At 53.6% G+C, this 16,839-nt stretch overlaps 9 protein-coding genes across 9 annotated transcripts; 4 read left to right on the top strand and 5 right to left on the bottom strand.

Annotated features, from left to right (window-relative positions):
* Positions 1-97: 97 nt before the first annotated feature.
* On the bottom strand, positions 98-1,273 carry CAOG_01816 (histone; the record flags this gene model as incomplete). Its single annotated transcript, XM_004364627.2, has 2 exons — positions 852-1,273; positions 98-120 (listed from the first exon to the last, which is right to left on the bottom strand). Exons 1-2 carry the CDS (start codon positions 1,252-1,254, stop codon positions 98-100), a joined length of 426 nt encoding a protein of 141 aa, XP_004364684.1. The 5' UTR covers positions 1,255-1,273.
* Positions 1,274-1,796: 523 nt separating this feature from the next.
* CAOG_01815 (histone H2A) lies at positions 1,797-2,509 on the top strand (the record flags this gene model as incomplete). Its single annotated transcript, XM_004364626.2, has 2 exons — positions 1,797-2,358; positions 2,488-2,509. Exons 1-2 carry the CDS (start codon positions 1,928-1,930, stop codon positions 2,507-2,509), a joined length of 453 nt encoding a protein of 150 aa, XP_004364683.1. The 5' UTR covers positions 1,797-1,927.
* A 31-nt stretch (positions 2,510-2,540) lies between these two features.
* Positions 2,541-6,372, bottom strand: CAOG_01814 (hypothetical protein). The gene is made up of 4 exons (XM_004364625.2): positions 3,471-6,372; positions 3,311-3,379; positions 3,144-3,242; positions 2,541-3,059 (listed from the first exon to the last, which is right to left on the bottom strand). Exons 1-4 carry the CDS (start codon positions 6,339-6,341, stop codon positions 2,673-2,675), a joined length of 3,426 nt encoding a protein of 1,141 aa, XP_004364682.1. The 5' UTR covers positions 6,342-6,372; the 3' UTR covers positions 2,541-2,672.
* Positions 6,373-6,443: 71 nt separating this feature from the next.
* CAOG_01813 (hypothetical protein) lies at positions 6,444-8,657 on the bottom strand. Its single transcript, XM_004364624.2, has 5 exons — positions 8,218-8,657; positions 7,623-7,988; positions 7,174-7,444; positions 6,892-7,063; positions 6,444-6,803 (listed from the first exon to the last, which is right to left on the bottom strand). Exons 1-5 carry the CDS (start codon positions 8,592-8,594, stop codon positions 6,634-6,636), a joined length of 1,356 nt encoding a protein of 451 aa, XP_004364681.2. The 5' UTR covers positions 8,595-8,657; the 3' UTR covers positions 6,444-6,633.
* A 558-nt stretch (positions 8,658-9,215) lies between these two features.
* CAOG_01812 (hypothetical protein) lies at positions 9,216-9,986 on the top strand (the record flags this gene model as incomplete). Its single annotated transcript, XM_004364623.1, has 1 exon — positions 9,216-9,986. The coding sequence occupies one exon, from the start codon at positions 9,216-9,218 to the stop codon at positions 9,984-9,986; it is 771 nt and encodes a 256-aa protein (XP_004364680.1).
* Positions 9,987-10,332: 346 nt separating this feature from the next.
* Positions 10,333-11,916, bottom strand: CAOG_01811 (opa-interacting protein 2). The gene is made up of 3 exons (XM_004364622.2): positions 11,695-11,916; positions 11,373-11,457; positions 10,333-11,210 (listed from the first exon to the last, which is right to left on the bottom strand). The coding sequence occupies exons 1-3, from the start codon at positions 11,803-11,805 to the stop codon at positions 10,381-10,383; spliced, it is 1,026 nt and encodes a 341-aa protein (XP_004364679.2). The 5' UTR covers positions 11,806-11,916; the 3' UTR covers positions 10,333-10,380.
* A 103-nt stretch (positions 11,917-12,019) lies between these two features.
* CAOG_01810 (hypothetical protein) lies at positions 12,020-12,938 on the top strand. The gene is made up of 2 exons (XM_004364621.2): positions 12,020-12,189; positions 12,298-12,938. The coding sequence occupies exons 1-2, from the start codon at positions 12,108-12,110 to the stop codon at positions 12,750-12,752; spliced, it is 537 nt and encodes a 178-aa protein (XP_004364678.1). The 5' UTR covers positions 12,020-12,107; the 3' UTR covers positions 12,753-12,938.
* A 223-nt stretch (positions 12,939-13,161) lies between these two features.
* Positions 13,162-14,896, bottom strand: CAOG_01809 (ribosomal protein L16a). Its single transcript, XM_004364620.2, has 2 exons — positions 14,827-14,896; positions 13,162-13,873 (listed from the first exon to the last, which is right to left on the bottom strand). The coding sequence occupies exons 1-2, from the start codon at positions 14,836-14,838 to the stop codon at positions 13,283-13,285; spliced, it is 603 nt and encodes a 200-aa protein (XP_004364677.1). The 5' UTR covers positions 14,839-14,896; the 3' UTR covers positions 13,162-13,282.
* Positions 14,897-15,324: 428 nt separating this feature from the next.
* Positions 15,325-16,775, top strand: CAOG_01808 (hypothetical protein). Its single transcript, XM_004364619.2, has 3 exons — positions 15,325-15,451; positions 15,648-15,914; positions 16,027-16,775. The coding sequence occupies exons 1-3, from the start codon at positions 15,346-15,348 to the stop codon at positions 16,707-16,709; spliced, it is 1,056 nt and encodes a 351-aa protein (XP_004364676.1). The 5' UTR covers positions 15,325-15,345; the 3' UTR covers positions 16,710-16,775.
* The last annotated feature ends 64 nt before the right edge of the window (positions 16,776-16,839 follow it).

Genomic DNA, 16,839 nt, shown 5'->3' with positions numbered 1-16,839 from the left:
GATGCCGCTGCAAAATCCGCAAAAACAACTTGGGTGTGCTCAACAAGACTGTGACTCGTTTCGCATTTCCCTCCCCCCCCGAACGCATGCATGCTTTTCACAGGTTGTCGACTGTAGTTGCTGTGTGGTTTCAAACCGTGAACGATTAGAGAAAGTTGCAACAGTGTCTTTTGTGAGTTTGAACTCTTAGGCTGAAATCATCACCTTTTCACTACCCTCGACAACAATCCCGACCCGACACTGTGCAATGCTAGAGCTTGCGACTGGTTTTACAGTGAGCTGGTTTATTTCGAATGCTTGCTGAGTAGCAGAGGTAATACTACACGAGTTGTTCAATTGTGACCGTTCATTTTTGACATTTCACAGCCAGCAACAACAACCTCCAGCTCCTGTGCTATCGATACATCAGCAACAGCAAAGCACGAGACAGGCAAGCACATGTTGTACAATAATCCAGACCTCCACGAACGTAGACGAATGGTAGGTGTGTTGCGGCTTTTTTGCGACCAACAGTCGCCATCGCACACCTAACTTGCACGCAGAGCATTTCTACTCTCTATCATGAACTACACTATGTACCGCACTCGATGCGCATCATCGTTATGAGCTGCTGAGCTGTCACAGTGCATCGCCAACAAACAACGCCGCCATGCGCATTTTCAACCACATGAACGCAACGACAACTAACGCAACTAACGCAGCAACAACTAGCGCAGCAACAAACAAGAAAAAAAAATCCTTTCGAAATGTGGGTGTTGGTGTTAAAAACACCAGTAAAATTTTTGTTTTTGGGTTAAAATCTGAGAAAGAGGAAAGCGTCAAAGAGAAAAAAGGACAGGCTCTTTAAGCACGCTCGCCACGGATGCGGCGGGCAAGCTGGATGTCCTTGGGCATGATGGTGACACGGCGAGCGTGGATGGCGCAGAGGTTGGTGTCCTCGAACAGGCCGACGAGGTAAGCCTCAGCAGACTCCTGGAGGGCGGAGATGGCCGACGACTGGAAGCGGAGGTCGGTCTTGAAGTCCTGAGCAATCTCGCGAACGAGGCGCTGGAAGGGGAGCTTGCGGATGAGCAGCTCGGTCGACTTCTGGTAGCGACGGATCTCGCGGAGGGCGACGGTGCCGGGGCGGTAGCGGTGGGGCTTCTTGACACCGCCAGTGGCGGGCGCGGTCTTGCGCGCGGCCTTGGTGGCGAGCTGCTTGCGGGGGGCCTTGCCACCGGTGGACTTGCGTGCGGTCTGCTTAGTACGAGCCATTGTAGACTTGTGGAGATTTACAAAATGTAGAGTGAACTGATTCCAAACGCGGAATGGCGGCTTTTGAGAAAGAAAAAAGTGGCCAATTTTGATGTTTTTGCGCGCCATTTTGTTTTTCGGTTTGTTTGTTTTCTGGTTTTTCATTGTTTTTCAATGGTTTTTCAATGGTTTTTTCAATGGTTTTGGTTTTTTTCGTTCACACTCCATCCAATTTTGGAAGAGTGGATTGAAATGGAGGCACTTTTGGCGCCAAAACACCAGAACCGCGTTTTCGTCGAGCAAGTTTCAATCCTGCATTGCTCGTTTCGCCCCTTCACGCCCCTCTCTGCGGGCCACTCCACCCCACAGAGCACGTCAAATCGCCCATGTCGCGCACTCCTCGAGGAGCGGTGGTGAGCAGCCAAGCGCAACAGGCAGAACCGAGCAGAAGTGGATTGAGTTTGCGTTTTTCGCGCCAAAAAACACTGCTCGTTTTTTGTTTTTTGAGTTTTTGAGTTTTTTTTTTTTTTCAATCTCAATCTCAATCCAAAAAAAAAATCAATCCAACAAAAAATAATAAAATCACAACAATAATAAAAAACCGCGCGCTTCCATTTCCAGCGCGGGTTTAAAAAGCTCGTCATTCCCAATTTGGCACCGCTTCACTCCTCACTTTTTCAACCAAAAAACTCCAATGTCTGGTCGTGGCAAGAAGGGCGCCGAGACGGCTTCGTCCGCCGCCGCCAACAAGAAGCAGAAGACGCGCTCGACGCGCGCGGGCCTGCAGTTCCCTGTCGGTCGCATCCACCGCATGCTCCGCAAGGGCTCGTACGCTGAGCGCGTCGGCGCTGGTGCCCCCGTGTACCTCGCTGCCGTCCTCGAGTACCTCGCTGCCGAAATCCTCGAGCTTGCTGGCAACGCTGCCCGCGACAACAAGAAGACGCGCATCAACCCCCGTCACCTCCAGCTCGCCATCCGCAACGATGAGGAGCTCAACAAGCTGCTCGCCGGCGTCACCATCGCCCAGGGTGGTGTCCTCCCCAACATCCACACCGTCCTCCTCCCCAAGGGCGAGTCCGAGACTGACGCTGCCCCCGTCAAGAAGGTCAAGAGCGGCAAGTCCGAGTAAAGACCGTTTCTGAGCAACTTTTTTTCCTTTTTTTTTCCTTTCTTATTATTTCTGGTGTCCATTCGACACCACCCTACACATTTCAAGGAATTACTTTCGACGAACATTGCTGCGGCAATTTGTAGATTGGCAATTGAGCATGCATGATGGGCTGAGCTTGAGCGTTCGCCCAAACATACAGAGCCTGAGACACCACTAGTGAAGCACACCGCAAGGAGATTTGTGCACTAGAGGATACAATGTAGGGAAGCTAAGAACATGGTCGCTTTCGCACATACTTTGTCCAACAACAACAACACACACACAAATGTTAGACTCCAACAACCAAGTAGTCTTGCTGAACCGCTTGTGCAGTCGGCTTTGCGGCATCGGCGAGACCAGAATCACGAATCTTGGATGAAACATCCCCTAGCAAATTCTGGAGCTCGGGCAGGTTGAGTCGAGCGATATTTCGTGTCATTGGTTGGAGAGTCTTGAAAACGTCGCGATATCGCTGCACCATCGTATCCTCCGCGGACTGTGCTGGCGCCGGCGCGGTGGCCAGGTGCACTGCCCCAGACACCATGAAGAACACAGTCCCTGCGACCAGCAGGATGATGGCCAAGCGCACATAAAACGTGATGGATCCGAGAGGTCGCAGATTAATCACCGGGCCGGTCGCAGTGGGAGAGCGCAAAAAGGTCCATTCTTGTGGAACCTGAAGTAAAGAGTCACCACAATTAGATGCCAACAACAAAAAAATTCCTCGAGGGGAGCGGGCAAGAGTCCAACAGAATCATACCTTGGCATCAATCCATTCGGACAAGCGCACCAGCCACCGCACAAGCACTGCAATTTCGAACTCGCGGATGGGTTGACGGATGTCATCGTAGCTGGAAAGCTGTGTGCACAGAAATAAAGTCAAAAGACATGGCACACCTGGTTTGACAACCACACTTTTACACGTACCGGTTTGACGCGCGTAATCACAGGAGTGTCGGCGTCGTCCTCTGGCATTTCTGAGTGGACCTCGGTAAGCTGTGATTGAGAGGCACAGCAGTACGCAATGAGTTGGGTCCTCTGGCTTCTCAACTCGTCAGACTCACACACGCAACCAATCACAACTCACATCGAAAAATTGCTCCAAAAACACGAGCGTAGCGTCGGCCATGTCGAGCGACCGCTCCTCGGTGCCGGATTTTCCCTTAGAGAACACCGGAGAGAACATCCGGGCATACAAGCCTCGCATTGTGCGACTCAGAGCACCCACGACAGGCACGGCCTCCACGGCCGACGGGTCGACTCCGAGTAACCGCTTGGACTTTGAGGGGTGGGCGATCGCTGCGAGCTTGCGGTGCGTCGTCCACGACTGCTCAAGCACAATGCCGAGTGCAGTAAACACGTCGGCAGTGTGATGAGCATCAATAAGCATGGGGAAGTAGGTAAACTGAGGAGGCGAGGTGGCAGAAGCAAATACCAACGACTCGATGCGATCTCGCAGCTGTCGTCCAAGCTCGAGCTGGTGCTGCTCTTGCTGCTGAAGCACGAAGGCACCAAAGCGTGCGCCACCCATGACAGAGCTACGATGGTTGCCACGAACGGGCGAGTTTTGGCGGGAAGCAAAGGACAGGTTGGTGACGTCGGGCGATCGCAAAGCCGAATCGTCCTGTGTCACGTCCTCGTCTACGCCAGCTTTGCGGAAGCGAGGAGGAAGCCGCCAAGAGGTGAGGCCTCGCCGGGTGGCCCCGGGGCTACTCAGAGACGACGACGAGAATGCCAGTCCCGACGATGATGATGATGATGAGAATGATGATGCAGCAACGACCAGTCCGCGAGTTGCCGTCCGCGAGACAGAGTCCAAGAGCGGAACCAGCGTTTGCTCGGCGTCAAGAATCCACTTGCTGAGGCCAGTGGTGGCGAACGCGCGTGCATAAATGTAGAGATAGCGCAGCTCGTTTGTTTGCGAAAGGGGCTTGAAATGGGTCGCACGCTGCAAAAAGATAAAGCTCAGATCCGTGTAGAAGAGGTAGTGGTCTTCCACAAACCGGTGCCAAATCGCTGCTTGAGGGGATTGGGTGAGATCAAACAAGAGAGCGTTCCCCGACTCCTTCTCCTCGACTGCCGCTGCAGAACCCCACGGTTGGATGAAGGCCAGCCAAAGCTTGACAGCGGTGAAGAACAGGCTATCCACGGGGGAACGTGTCACGAGCAGAATGAAGCGAACAAAGTGGAACAGAGGCGCCGCAAGGAGTTGCATTGTGAGCGGCGCAAGCTCGGCGTGCTGCGCTGCATGGGAGGGCAAGTTGGACCGGCGGGGGAGAAACACGCACGTGCCGCTAGATTCGGTGCTCCAATAGCTGGCACCGCAGTTCGATGCAAACCGAAAGGCAAGAATGTGCTTGGTGACGAGGTAGAGGCATTGAGTCTGGAACCACGCCGGTGCCGCGTGTTGGAGTTCGGCCGAGTTGGACGCGTACGGCTTGCGGATGCCGACAAGCGGGGAGCCCGGTGCCGCGTGGAGATCGCTGCAACTCGCAGCCAAGTCATCGGTGAACGAGGACATGCCGAGAGACAGGCGATCGTACCGTTGGTCGCGCAGCCAATGGATCAAAACCACGCGCACAAACATTTCGGATAATGCCAACGTCGGATGGTGTCGTAGTGAAGGAGCGTCGGTACTGTTGTTGGGGTCGCTTTCCGCGCCAAATCCAAAGGACGACAGGAAACCAGATTTGAGGCTGCTGCTGCTGCTGTTGCTGTTACTTTGATCATCCGTGCTCTCGCGCTCGTCGGCTGCTGTTGCCGCCGCTGCTGCTGAATTTTTGATTGGCAAAAAATACTCGAGATAGTCGCACACCAAACTTTGAAAAGCACCCCGACTCTCCTGCCGACTGCTGCCACTCTTTTGGTTGCCAAAGTACTCGCGCTTCGCCGAGCGGTTCTCAAGCACGCAGGAAGCAAAGCAGCACATGTAATACTCGAGCACACCAAGCGACACGCGCTGTGTTGTGCAAAAGAGGGTTGTGTTCGAGCTTGCCAGCGGCGACTTGTCCCCACTCGCGGAGGCGTCTGAACCGAGTCGGCCAGTAGCAGCAGCGCCTAGTTGGATGTTCATTGCTCGAGAACCGCGTTGTCCGAGCGGTAATGCAGACAGTGGCGCGCCAGGCGCGTTTCCTCCCGCCGTCGAAGCAGCGCCGGATCCCGTCACATTGACATCCCAAGGGAATGTGTAATAGTCGACCGTCGTTGCCGCGCTGTCGGACTTGACAGTGGCCGACCTCGATTGCTGGGTGGAGCTGGTGTCTGCCATTTGAAGTCCTCGCGGCAGGAGGGCGCGTGCGAGGTCAATGCGAACGAAATCGTCAGCCTGCAGCCGGCGCATGAGCTCGAACAGCTTGCCTCGCACACAGAGCAAGCTCTCGAGCGCCTGGCGATCCTCCTTTTTCGAAATGCCATGGATCCAGTCCTGGAAGACGGCGCGCAGCAGCAACGGGAGCATCTGCGCAAAAGCTTGAAAGTCGTCGCTTGTGCGCAGGTGCTCGAGCTGCTTGTTCACCTGGGTGCAGCGGTCCTCGATCGTGACGGGCTTTGTCATTGCATCAAGCAGCGCGTCTTGCACTCTTGAGACCGATCCGGCAGACGCTGCGCGCTTGGTTGACGGGACACGCGTGGCGGCTCCAGCAGAGCCAGGCACGCCCGGTTGTCCGTCCGCTTGGCTGAACCCGGTGACTCCGAATCCACCTCGCATGGAACCTGCAGGCGAAACGCCGCCGCCCGAGAGCAGATGCGACGCGGGAAGCGGGGACGAAGCTGAGCTGCGTGCTGCAGGGCTCATGCTCCCTTTGCTGCTGCTCCCGCTGCTGCTGCTGCTGCTGCTGCTGCTTCCGGCTCTGTCCTGTGCTGCACTGCTGCTGCTGCTGGGCTGCTCGGCGAAGGTGACGCGTCGCGGCGACTGGAATGGAGGGGAGGCTGGTGAGCCCACTCCGCCATGCAACGACATTGAATGGATCAAAAAAAATATAAAAAAAAAAAAAAGGAACTGTTTTGTGCTGGTTTTGTCCATTTTGTAGTCTAGTGAAGCAAGGCGAAGGAAGCAGAGGATCGGAGCATCAACAAAAAAATGTCACTTTTAGTACATGAATTGGGGAATAAAAAAACGTGGAATCGAAACAGTAAGGAAAAGGAAAATCAAACAAAATTACAAAGCTTTGACAAAAAAATGCTTAACAATTGAGCTGCAGCTCGGTGGTTGAATGGGACATGCTCAATACGCCAACGGAAATGGAAAGCGGCTATATCAATCGCCGTGCTGTACCCAGCGCCGAGTAGCCAATGGCTCCCAGCATACAGAAAACTGCCAACGGGAAGAAAATGCTCGACCACTGCCCCGTTGTCTCGAGAAGATGGCCGGTGAGAGTCACAAACACCACACCAGAGAAGGCCGACAGCGAGTTGATGATGCCTGTGATTGACATGTTTTTTTTCGAAGGTGAGTGCGAGCGTCTCGCTACAAAACATCCCAGCCTGAATTCTGCTGTTGTTTTTCTCACCAAAGAGTGCACCGGCGTGTGCAGGCGCAATGTCTTGGGGGTTTGACATGGTGCCTGAGGTGGAAAAGCCGCCACATCCCAGGACGAGACACATCAAAATGAGCGCCATCGACGGGGACTCGACGTGACACAGCGCCAACAAGCACACGGCTGGGCCCACAAGAGAAATGCCCTACACATGTGATGCAGACCAAGACCAAGCAAGCAGCAAGGGGTTTATGGTGAGGGTACGAGATCAAGCCCGAGGGAAAAAAAAAAACAATGGCCAACAAGCTGTCGTACCTGCATGGTTTTTCGCACGCGTGTCAAATCCCAGTGTCGGTGGAGGAGATACTGTGCCACGCGACCTGAAGCCAACGTGCACAGAAATACGCACGCCCAGGGCAACGCATTGTCGACCACAGACAGCGAATGGTGGACGGGAGAGTTGCTTGAAGCATGTCGGTGCGCCTTGGTCGCAGCAGCCGCTTTCAGGTCTGAAAAGTAAGTTGGGAGCCATGTTACAAGCACAAAAGTGAAGGCGCCGCAGCACATATGGGCCAGCAGCATGACCCTGCAGACGCGTGGCAAGCAGAAACAGGAGCAGAAGATGAGCGAACAGAGAACAATCCAAACGATTGCCTCAGCTCGAGTGCGAGACGCAGCACATGGCGCTGCTCGACTCGACAGCTGAAAAAAGAACTCGACAGGGAAGGAAAGGCTGCAGCGAATCAACAACAGCAACAACATACCAAGTGGCGGGAAACGCGAACGCTTGGTACACGAACGTTTGCTTTGTTGAAGACGCCTGTCCGCTAGACAAAGCGGAGGCCGGAAGCGCAACCACATGGTCTGCATTCGCCCCGTGCGAGGTAACCGCGATCGATAAATCAGCGCTGGGGTTGTTTGACGCGCCGAGGTCGAGGGTGCTGTGGCTGGGTTTGATGGGACTGTCAGTCACCGCTTGCCAGATGAGTCCACGCCACAGCAACCCGATGCCACCGACAAGGTAGAATGCAATCTGCCACGAGAGCTTGTCAATCATCAGCGTGCCAAGTGTGCCGCAGACGAGTGTTCCGATGTACGCGCCCGAGCACGCAATTGAAGTTGCAGCCTCCCTGGAGCGACCAACGAAAGAATGACCGACGAAAACAACGCAAGACACAACGGTTCCAAGAAGACCACGACATTGTTGATGAGTATCAGACGAGACACTGTTGATCGATTCTGAACGAATTCGAAAAAAAAAAAAAAAAAACTCGAACAGAAATTTCGCCTCAGAAGCATCGAAAACCGACAACACAAACCAAAAAGTCACTCTGCTCTCTGACGGATTCAAGGACGTACCGCTCGGCAGCAGCGACATCGTGAGACAGAATCCGCATCATGGACGGGTAGTGGAAGCCCTGGAAGCAGCCTGTGAGGAAGCGCGTCACAACAACCGCAAGTGTTCCATACGGCGCTACAACCGGAATGGCCACCGTCGTGAGCAGCCAGAACAGCGCGGCCAGGCCAAGCACACGGACACCGCCGTAGCGATCTGCAAGGGTGCCGCCGACCGCCTGGGTGAGCGTGTACCCTGCAAAGAAGGAGGACAGCACGACGCCCGAAACGGACTTGTCCCAGCCGAGCTCGTCGTGCATCGGAACCATGGCCAGCGACATGATCGACCTCGACGCGTACAGGCAGGCACCGCCAATGCACAAAGCGAGTGCGACCCGCATCTCAGCCCGACTGCAGACGTTTTGGTTTGAGGTTTTCTGGCGAGGATGTAGAATGAATGAAAGAGTGAATGAATGAATGCAAATTCGCTCGCTTTCAAAAACTAAATTCGACAACAATGGTTTGTCGCAATGCCCCTTTTTGTGGAGGTCGTGGAGTTGTCGAGCCCACCAAAATGTTGAAACAGAGTTGGTGTGTCCTCAATCTGTCACCTATTCAAGCTTTTGCCCAACCTTGTTCAATTGTGGATGCCGTCTAAGTTGACAGAGGAATTGGCTCTCGGGCCGACTTACCACGATTAAAAACCCTTCGGGTTTTCAACTACCGGTAATTCCCTCTTAAGCGAGCGTTCGAACGCCGCCATCCGCAACAACCCTCTTTTTTTTTTTTTTGTCGTTTTTTTTTTTTTTGCTTTGCCTCCCGCTCGTCTTCGTTCACTGCTCTGACCAATCACCTGACACTGGCATTTTGCCACACAACAACAATCATGCAATCGCGCTGGACAAGCTTTTGCACCAGCAGCAGCAGCACCGCGTTGCTTTTTTGCAGTCACTTCAACTTTTGTCTCGGAGCTTTTCCCGCCACTTTCTTCGATCACACTTTTGCGTTGGAATTTTCTGCCGATGCAGGATCCGTTCGAAGGACCGCAAGAGCATGCATGGCTCTCAGATTGCGCTCGGGCGGAGCTATTTGCACCGTCGTTTCTTGCTCGGCTCAATGCCTGTGAGATGGCTTTTGAAGACCGACAGTTGTACCTGAGTGGACCTCTTCGAGCTTTTGCCGAGTTTTCGTTGGCAGTGATCGAGCACATTATTTGCTTTGTCTCAAGTGCGTCAAAACCTCTGGATATCGATAATCCTCAAGTCTTCACCGCGTCACCTTCGCCTGGGGGCACTATGCCATCGGTTCAGCTCATTCGCGACCTCCGACGCGACCTTCTTTTTACAGTTCGCACGTACGTCCGTATCAGAGCACGGCGCCATATTGCTGCGCTGCTTCGATTGCTTGCCGCCTTTTTGGCAGACCCATTCTCCACGACCGAACGACCGCCGCCGTTCAACCAGCTCAAGCCCGACTTTATCGACAAGCTCCATCAACGCACTTTGCGCGATATTTTCCTGTTCCACGAGGTGCAGTGCGACTTTCGGACCGACCCGAGCCTCGAGCTTGGTCGCCTCTCCCTCGAGGCTGATTTGCGCCAGGTGGCTTTCTTTTGGTCGTTCGATCGAATACACCAGCACATTTGGGTCGGGGGAGCCTTGACAAGAGAAGACTTTGACCAGTTTGCGGCAGAGCGCTTTCCCCAGTTTCGCGAAATTCTTACCTACAAGCAATCCAAACCTTTCAACTTTGAGTGCGGTTGTGGTGAAGCAAATCGCAGGTCGTGCTCCTGAGACTCTTGCTTGTGCTGTGTGCCGGCAACACGCATCCTTTCGAAATGACGAGAACCGGCGCGATGAGCGAGAAGACCCTTCTGTGAGTGTTCCTCCTTTCCGTGATCTTGAGCTGTAGAAGAGTTTCTCCCTCTTCAATAAAAGTATTGGGTGCAGGAAAAAACACCCAGTCATAAAACACATTGCTTTGTCCAGAACCTGCGACGTCATGAGCACTGGAATCGTTGGCACTGCCTCCGGCAACACGGGCAAAGTAAGAGGCTCTGTTCAAAAGGCGAGGGAGCTGCACACTGGATCTTTGAAGGATGCATGAGAACAACAAACTCAATTCGATGTTGTGTCGGCTTTTCTGGTCAAGGAACGCTCTTTTTTATTTTGCATCAGAACTCCCTCTCTACTCCATCGCAGTGGACTGGCTTGCAAGCTCCGCTTGAAGTAGGGCATCCAACGTTTTGATTCGCTCGACGGCTTGCGAGATACATTGGCGAAGGGCGGTCGCGCTCAGCGGGGTGCCTCCCGGCTTGTGCACGGTCCAAAGAGTGGGATTTTCGGAGGAAACGTCGGCTACGATGGTGACGGCCCCGCTTTGCATGGCCTCCTCTTCGGCCGTTGGATCTGCCAGCGTAAACGCATTTCCATCGAACAAGCTGAATGTGGCTGCAAACGGCGTTGCCGGCAGGGTGAGTTGCGTCGAATTGCCCGACGGATTGAAGCCTGGCTTGCCCGAGGCTGCGTCCAGCGTCACTGCGGGTAATACCAACGCATGAAGCGCACCGACGATGGCCAGGAGCGCGGCGTCTGTCGAGTTGCCAGCATCGTCCAAGCAAACAGCGTCGACGTACAGGCACCAGCACAGCTCGCCACGAGTAATGCACAGCTCGTTCAAGTCGACAATCCCCCGTGCGCCTGCATCGGCAGGGTTGGATTCTGCCATGCCGGCTTGCGCTGACTGCGACTTGAGGGGCGTGGTCGGGGCGGGCACGGACGGCGCGGTGGCCGTGCTCGACGCTGCCTGCTTGCCAACAACCAGCCCATGCATCAGCCGTGACAACGCCTGTGCTTGCTCGCTCGGGGGCCCCAGGCGCGACGATGCGCTGCACATTGGCGGGAAGGTAACGTTCGTCACAACAAAGCCCCAACCGGGCGTCTGCAATGACGGTACTGCGAGCTCCGCCTTGATCCCGCACAGCACGGATGTTTGTCCGATTTTCGCCAATGCCGATGCTTGAGAGAGTGAAACGCACAACAAAGCGACGAGCGTGTGAGCATGTCAATCCAAAATCCGAGCACTCTGCTTGCATCTTCTTCTGATTCTTCTTCTTCTTCTTCTCGTTTTGAGACAAACCAAAAAACAATGCTGTCCACAATGTGTCAAAAAAGCCTTACCATGCGCAGTGGCGAGCGGGTTGATGCTGAGCGAGGTGTCTCTGAAGCGCTCGAGTCCACGTCCGTCTGGTCGCAGTTGCTGGCTCTAATAACGAGTCAAACAACCAAAGACCCAAAACCAACAAAGCAAGACGAAATGTTCAGATGCAACCAATGAGTGATGATGGCGAACAGCAAAGCTCCCATTGCTGCCATGTGTGGCAGAGTGATCCTCCGCTCTCACTCTCACTCACCACTCTCTCTCACTCTCACTCTCCAACTCTCTCGGACACACAAAGGGGGAATTGGTAAGAGTCAAATGGGAGAGGGTCACTGAACGCACGAGGAAACGACGGTAGTACTCGAGCGGATGGACGCGCTTGAACGTCTCTGCGTCGCGCTGGAGCTGGGCCAGCTCGACCGAGTCCGCTGCTGCGACTGCTTCAGACGCCATAGTGGATGGAAAAACAAATGCAAATGCTTGCAAACAAAACAAAGAGTGAACTACACAAGCGCTGGTTGAGCGAAAGTGAACAATAGAGCGAAAAGAGTGAAGAAAAGAAAGACTGATCCTGATCGCTCGTTGCTGAGCATCTGAGCATCTCTGAGACGCGAATTCAAGGGACGAGCATCTTACTCACTTTTGTAGTTGCTCAGTTAGTTTGGAAGAAGGCCTCAGTCGTTGTTGCTTTCTCCTTTCCATCTGAACAGTTTTAGCTGCACGAAAACGACGTTGGCGACGGAACGAGGACAACAATGGTCGATCTGATGCCCATCATTGCGCTCGTGCTGCGGTTGGGACTAGCATTGACAATCGTCCTTGTCGCCGTGCTCGTCGGTAAACGCAAAGATGGCTCGTCGTGTTGGCGGGAGAGAGAGGGGGAGAGTGAACAACTCTGAACGGACTGACTTTGGCTGGCTTTTCGCTGACATGTCCCGAACACAGCTTGGTTCCTGGCATGGAAGCTCGTGCTCTCCAAAATGACCTTCATTCGCGAGATATTCGGGTTCAAGGACCCGTCGCTGCCCGAGGCGGCGTACACGAACAAGCGGGCGCTGCGACCCAAGCCATCAACACCCAAACAAGCTGCTGGAGCCTCTGCCGCAAGTGTCACTGGAACAAAGCCAGGTATGGGTCCATCGGTGCTGCCATTCCGAAACCCAGACCACCAGCAGCCGCCAACACTCAAGCGGCGGCTGTCAGACCCAAAGCCTGTCGGTGGAGCGGCGTTTGCCGCAGCGTCGTCAGACTCGCCTGCTCAGCAACGCAACCGCGTGAGCTTTGCTACAACCGTGACGCGCGTGGCATACGAAGACGAGCCGACCCCAGACTATACTCCTGCTTCTGGCATTGGTGCAGACACGATGCGGCGGCGAGGCACGGTCGACAACTACTTTTGACGATGGCAGACTCGTGTATGTTGAACGAGGCTGCAACTGAACAGCCTCAAGCATGACCAGCAAGCCTTCGAGAAGATGGGCGGTACTGCTGGGGCGTGGGCATTGCGCTGCTGCTGTCCTTGTTATCGGAAAAATAACATGTTTTTTGGAAAACGCGCGCTTCTGCGATGGCTTGTGCTTGTTTCCATCCAACTGTGACGCTTTCCCTCGACGCTTTGGTCCATCTTCCATCAATCAGTGTGTCAACCGTGCACATACAGTTGTCGTCCGAGAAAAAAAAAGGCTTGCCGAAAATTGCGCTCCTCTTCTTTCTCTCGGATGAAATGCCATCACACTCACACACACCAACATGCCTGCTCGCTCTCATCACAAAGAAACAAACTCTACTGGTCTGAAAAACAAAGCGCAATCAAATGGAAAAATGTCTTCTATTTTTTTGCACTTCACCACATTGTGAACACTTCAAAAAAACACAAAGGCACGAGAAAAGGGCATGGGGCACCCCCAACTCTCTGTTCGGTCAAAGCTGTCTAGTAGCCGAACTGGGCAAGGGTCTGGTTGACCTTGGCGAGGGCATCGGCGCTCTTGGCAACTGCTTGGGTGCGGAGCTTGGCGAGCGACTGCTTCTGCTTGTGGTAAGCAGCAGCCTTGGCCTTGCGCTTGGCCTCGAGGGTCGAGACGACGTCCTGGTACTTCCAGCCGACCTCGTGGGAGAGGCGGCCAAGACGGCAGAAGCGGCGCTTGGGGCGGAGGCGGAGGACGCGGAGGGCAGAGGGGACGACGACGCGCTTGATGCGGTCGTACGGCGGGGGGACACCCTCGAAAACCTTCAGGCGCTCAAGAGCAGCGGCACCGCGGGCAGTCTTGTGGGGGAGCATACCGCGGGTGACGCGCCAGAAGATGCGCGAGGGCGAGCGGAGGTGGAAGGGGCCCTTGCTGGGGTTGATCTGCTTCTTCTTGCGAAGGAAAGCTTGGTACTTGATCTTGTTGCGGATGAACGAGCCCGAGATGTTGATGTCCTCAGTGCGGAGAACGACAACCTTCTGGCCGAGCAGGAGCTCCTTGGCGACAATGGACGCAAGGCGACCGAGGAGGTGGCCAGCTCCGTCAATAACGACAACCTAGATGGCAAAAGAGAATGAATGAATGAATTGGGTGGAGGTTGGTGAGTGCGAGATGCCAGTGGAGCAGGAGACGAGCAGAGGGGCAAGCATGAGAGGGGCAAGCATGGCGGCCAAAAAAATAAAAACTTTTTCGATGCAGCGTCAAAGCCATCGCCAAGGGACGCGCTCCCCCTCCCCCAGCGTGGATGTGTGTGTGGCATTGAAATAAGTCGAGAATCGAGGAAGAGACGGAATGATCAAAACGAAAGAGAAAGACGGGGAAAAACGAAAGCGAGCAAAAAAAAAAAAAAAAAAAAAAAAGCTCAACCACCATGCGGTGAAATCCAGCGTTTGGCTGGAAACGGACGCGCGTCCAGCGATCAGCCATCAGAGAGACAGTCGCGCATGCCATGGATGGTGCACTCGAGTGGCCACACACGAGGGGAGCGCATCCACCACCACGCCAGCGGTATTGACGACCAGCACATGCAAAGAAAAAAAAAGCCAGCGGCCAAGCAGAATTACTGAAATTAAAACAAAAAATCAAACGACGAGATCTTTTTTTTTTTCGTTTTCGTTCTTGCTGTTCGTTTCCAAAGAGCGAACGGGCCAAGCAGCGACACAAAGGACCTGCGGGCAAGGCTGGCAACAGACCGAGGGGCAGATCAACAGCTCCACAAAGCACACACGGTGCAAGGGGAGGGAGGGGACGGACACTGCAGCTCTATCTGCTCTGCTTTTTTTTTTTTTTTTTTTTCGCCCGCGTGCAAAAACGACCCAAAAAAAAAAAAATCCATCCAGCGTTTGGTGCTCAGGAGAGAGAGAGAGAGACGAGCGGAAGGCGCAGACGGCACAGAGCTACAAGACACGGGATGTAGTAGCACTCGCTCAGCAGAGACAGAGACAGGAGAGCAGAGACGGAGACGGCACAGAAAGAGGTTTGCTTTTTTTTTTTTTTTTTTTTTTGTTACCTTCTCGAACATTGTGGTGTTGAACGGAAAAAGAAGAAAGAGGCCGAGCGAATTTGGACGAGCAATGGCTTTCTAGCCAAAAAATAAAATAAAATAAAATAAAAATAAAAATAAAATAAAAAATAAAATAAAAAAATGAAAAACTTGAGGAAAAAAATTCGTAGGGAAATAAAAACCACGAGACAAAATCAAAACATAGCAAAACATCACTAAACTACAGAAAAACGCCCCTATGTTTTCCTAATCTCAAAAATCTACTTGGCCGCCAATGCAACTCCCACTGAAAAATCGCAAAAACAATCAAAAATCACTTTGGTTTGCATGGTCGACCCAAAGAAAAAAAAAAAAAAAAAAAAAAAAAAAAGATCAGAGATTGGAAAATCTTGGATAATCCATTTGTATGCTTTTATACATCGAAAGACTTGATGCTTGAAGCAAAGAAAAGGAAGAGGAAGAAAAAAAAAAGCGACAAAACTGAGAATCAATCTCAGTCTCGAAATTTGCTCAAACACCGAACGTATGCAGATTCGACGACGAAAGGCGGTTGTGCTGGTCATTGTCGGACTCGTGGCGACAGTGCTTGCCTACGAAGCCCTGTGCACGGCCTTCCGACGGCAGCCTCGCGGTAAGAAGAGAGACAGAGAGAGCGCGAGAGAGTGTGAGAATGAACCACTGGTCATCACAGTCGTCGCGACCCCTCAACGACGAGTGCTGCACCACGAGCACCATTGTGGATGTGGATGTGTATGTGTGGAGCGCGTGTGTGTATGTATGTGTGGAGCTCACTCGGTCTGCTTTCGTGGCTGGTCTGTGTGAAACAGGACGCAAAGCACTCCCTTGGCAGCAACAGCAACAAGTCCGATGCCCCGTGTGCCCGGCCTCTAGCACAGATGGCAATACAGCAGAACTGACGGCCGACCAGCTGGCTGCTCGTGCGCAGGAGCAAGCAGCAAGGTGCGCCGTGCCGTCCTTGCTCCAGTCGCTGGAATTGGTCGGCACAACCGTGCCCCCGCCGACCTACTATGCCAACGAGAATGACATTATGCTGGTGGCGCCTGAGCTTCATGCAAAAGAACGACGGCGGGATGGTACGTCCGACCTGAATCGGTGCCTTTTGTCGTTGTCGGTTTGGTTTTGTTGCTTGTAGCGTTGCATCTAACATTTCCCACACACACACACACACCCCGCTTCCAACACCAGTCACATTCAGTATCGCCATTCCAACAGAAACCTACGCGATGCCGGCGGGATCCACACTCCCGGTTGTTCGCACGTTGCAGCGATTAATCAACAACTTGACGCCGCAAGAGCAACGCCAAACACTCATCGTCGTCGTCATCACGTCCCCCGCAAAGCGAGCCATCCCTGCTGTCTTGACATCCGTCCACACGGCGTTTGCAGCCCACATGCTGTCGGGGTTGATTGAAGTCGTCGTGCCGACGCCTGCCGCGTACCCGATGCCCGGCACGCCGTTGCGCAAAACGTACGGTGCGACCGAGCAAGAGGTGCTGATTCGCTCCAAACCCAATGTGGACATGGCGATCGGCATGGAGTACTGCGCTGGCCGCGGCCGCTACTTTCTGGCGCTTGCCGAGAGCGTGGACACCAGCCCCAACTTTTTCGACCAGATGGCAACCTTCATCTCCTCGACAGATAGCGTCGAGCACAGCCCGCCGTGGTCTGTCCTCGAATTCAATCTTCGCGGTCCTTCCTGGGGCAAGCTCTTTCGCGACACTGAGCTTCTTGAGGCAGCTGCCTTCTTCCGCTTCTTTTATCTCGACCACCCCCTTGAAAATCTGCTCGTCTACTTCATGTCGTCCAAGACGCAGCCCTCGCGATTCTTCTCCCCTCGAGTGCTGTTTACGCCCGCTCCTTCAGTTTAAGTGGAAGTGTGTGTGTGTGTTTGGCTTGTTATTTAATCAGAACAAAAAAAACTAAGGACAAAAAACAATCACCAAAGGACGAAACCAACCCAACAAAACCCCAAGAATCGCTTGCTGTTCTTGTCTCGTT

The sequence above is a fragment of the Capsaspora owczarzaki genome (genome assembly GCF_000151315.2).
Source record: "Capsaspora owczarzaki ATCC 30864 unplaced genomic scaffold supercont2.2, whole genome shotgun sequence".
NCBI classification, from domain to species: Eukaryota; class Filasterea; order Ministeriida; family Capsasporidae; genus Capsaspora; species Capsaspora owczarzaki.
Note: the sequence above shows the minus strand (reverse complement) of the source record. Positions and strands in the feature narration are given on the sequence as shown.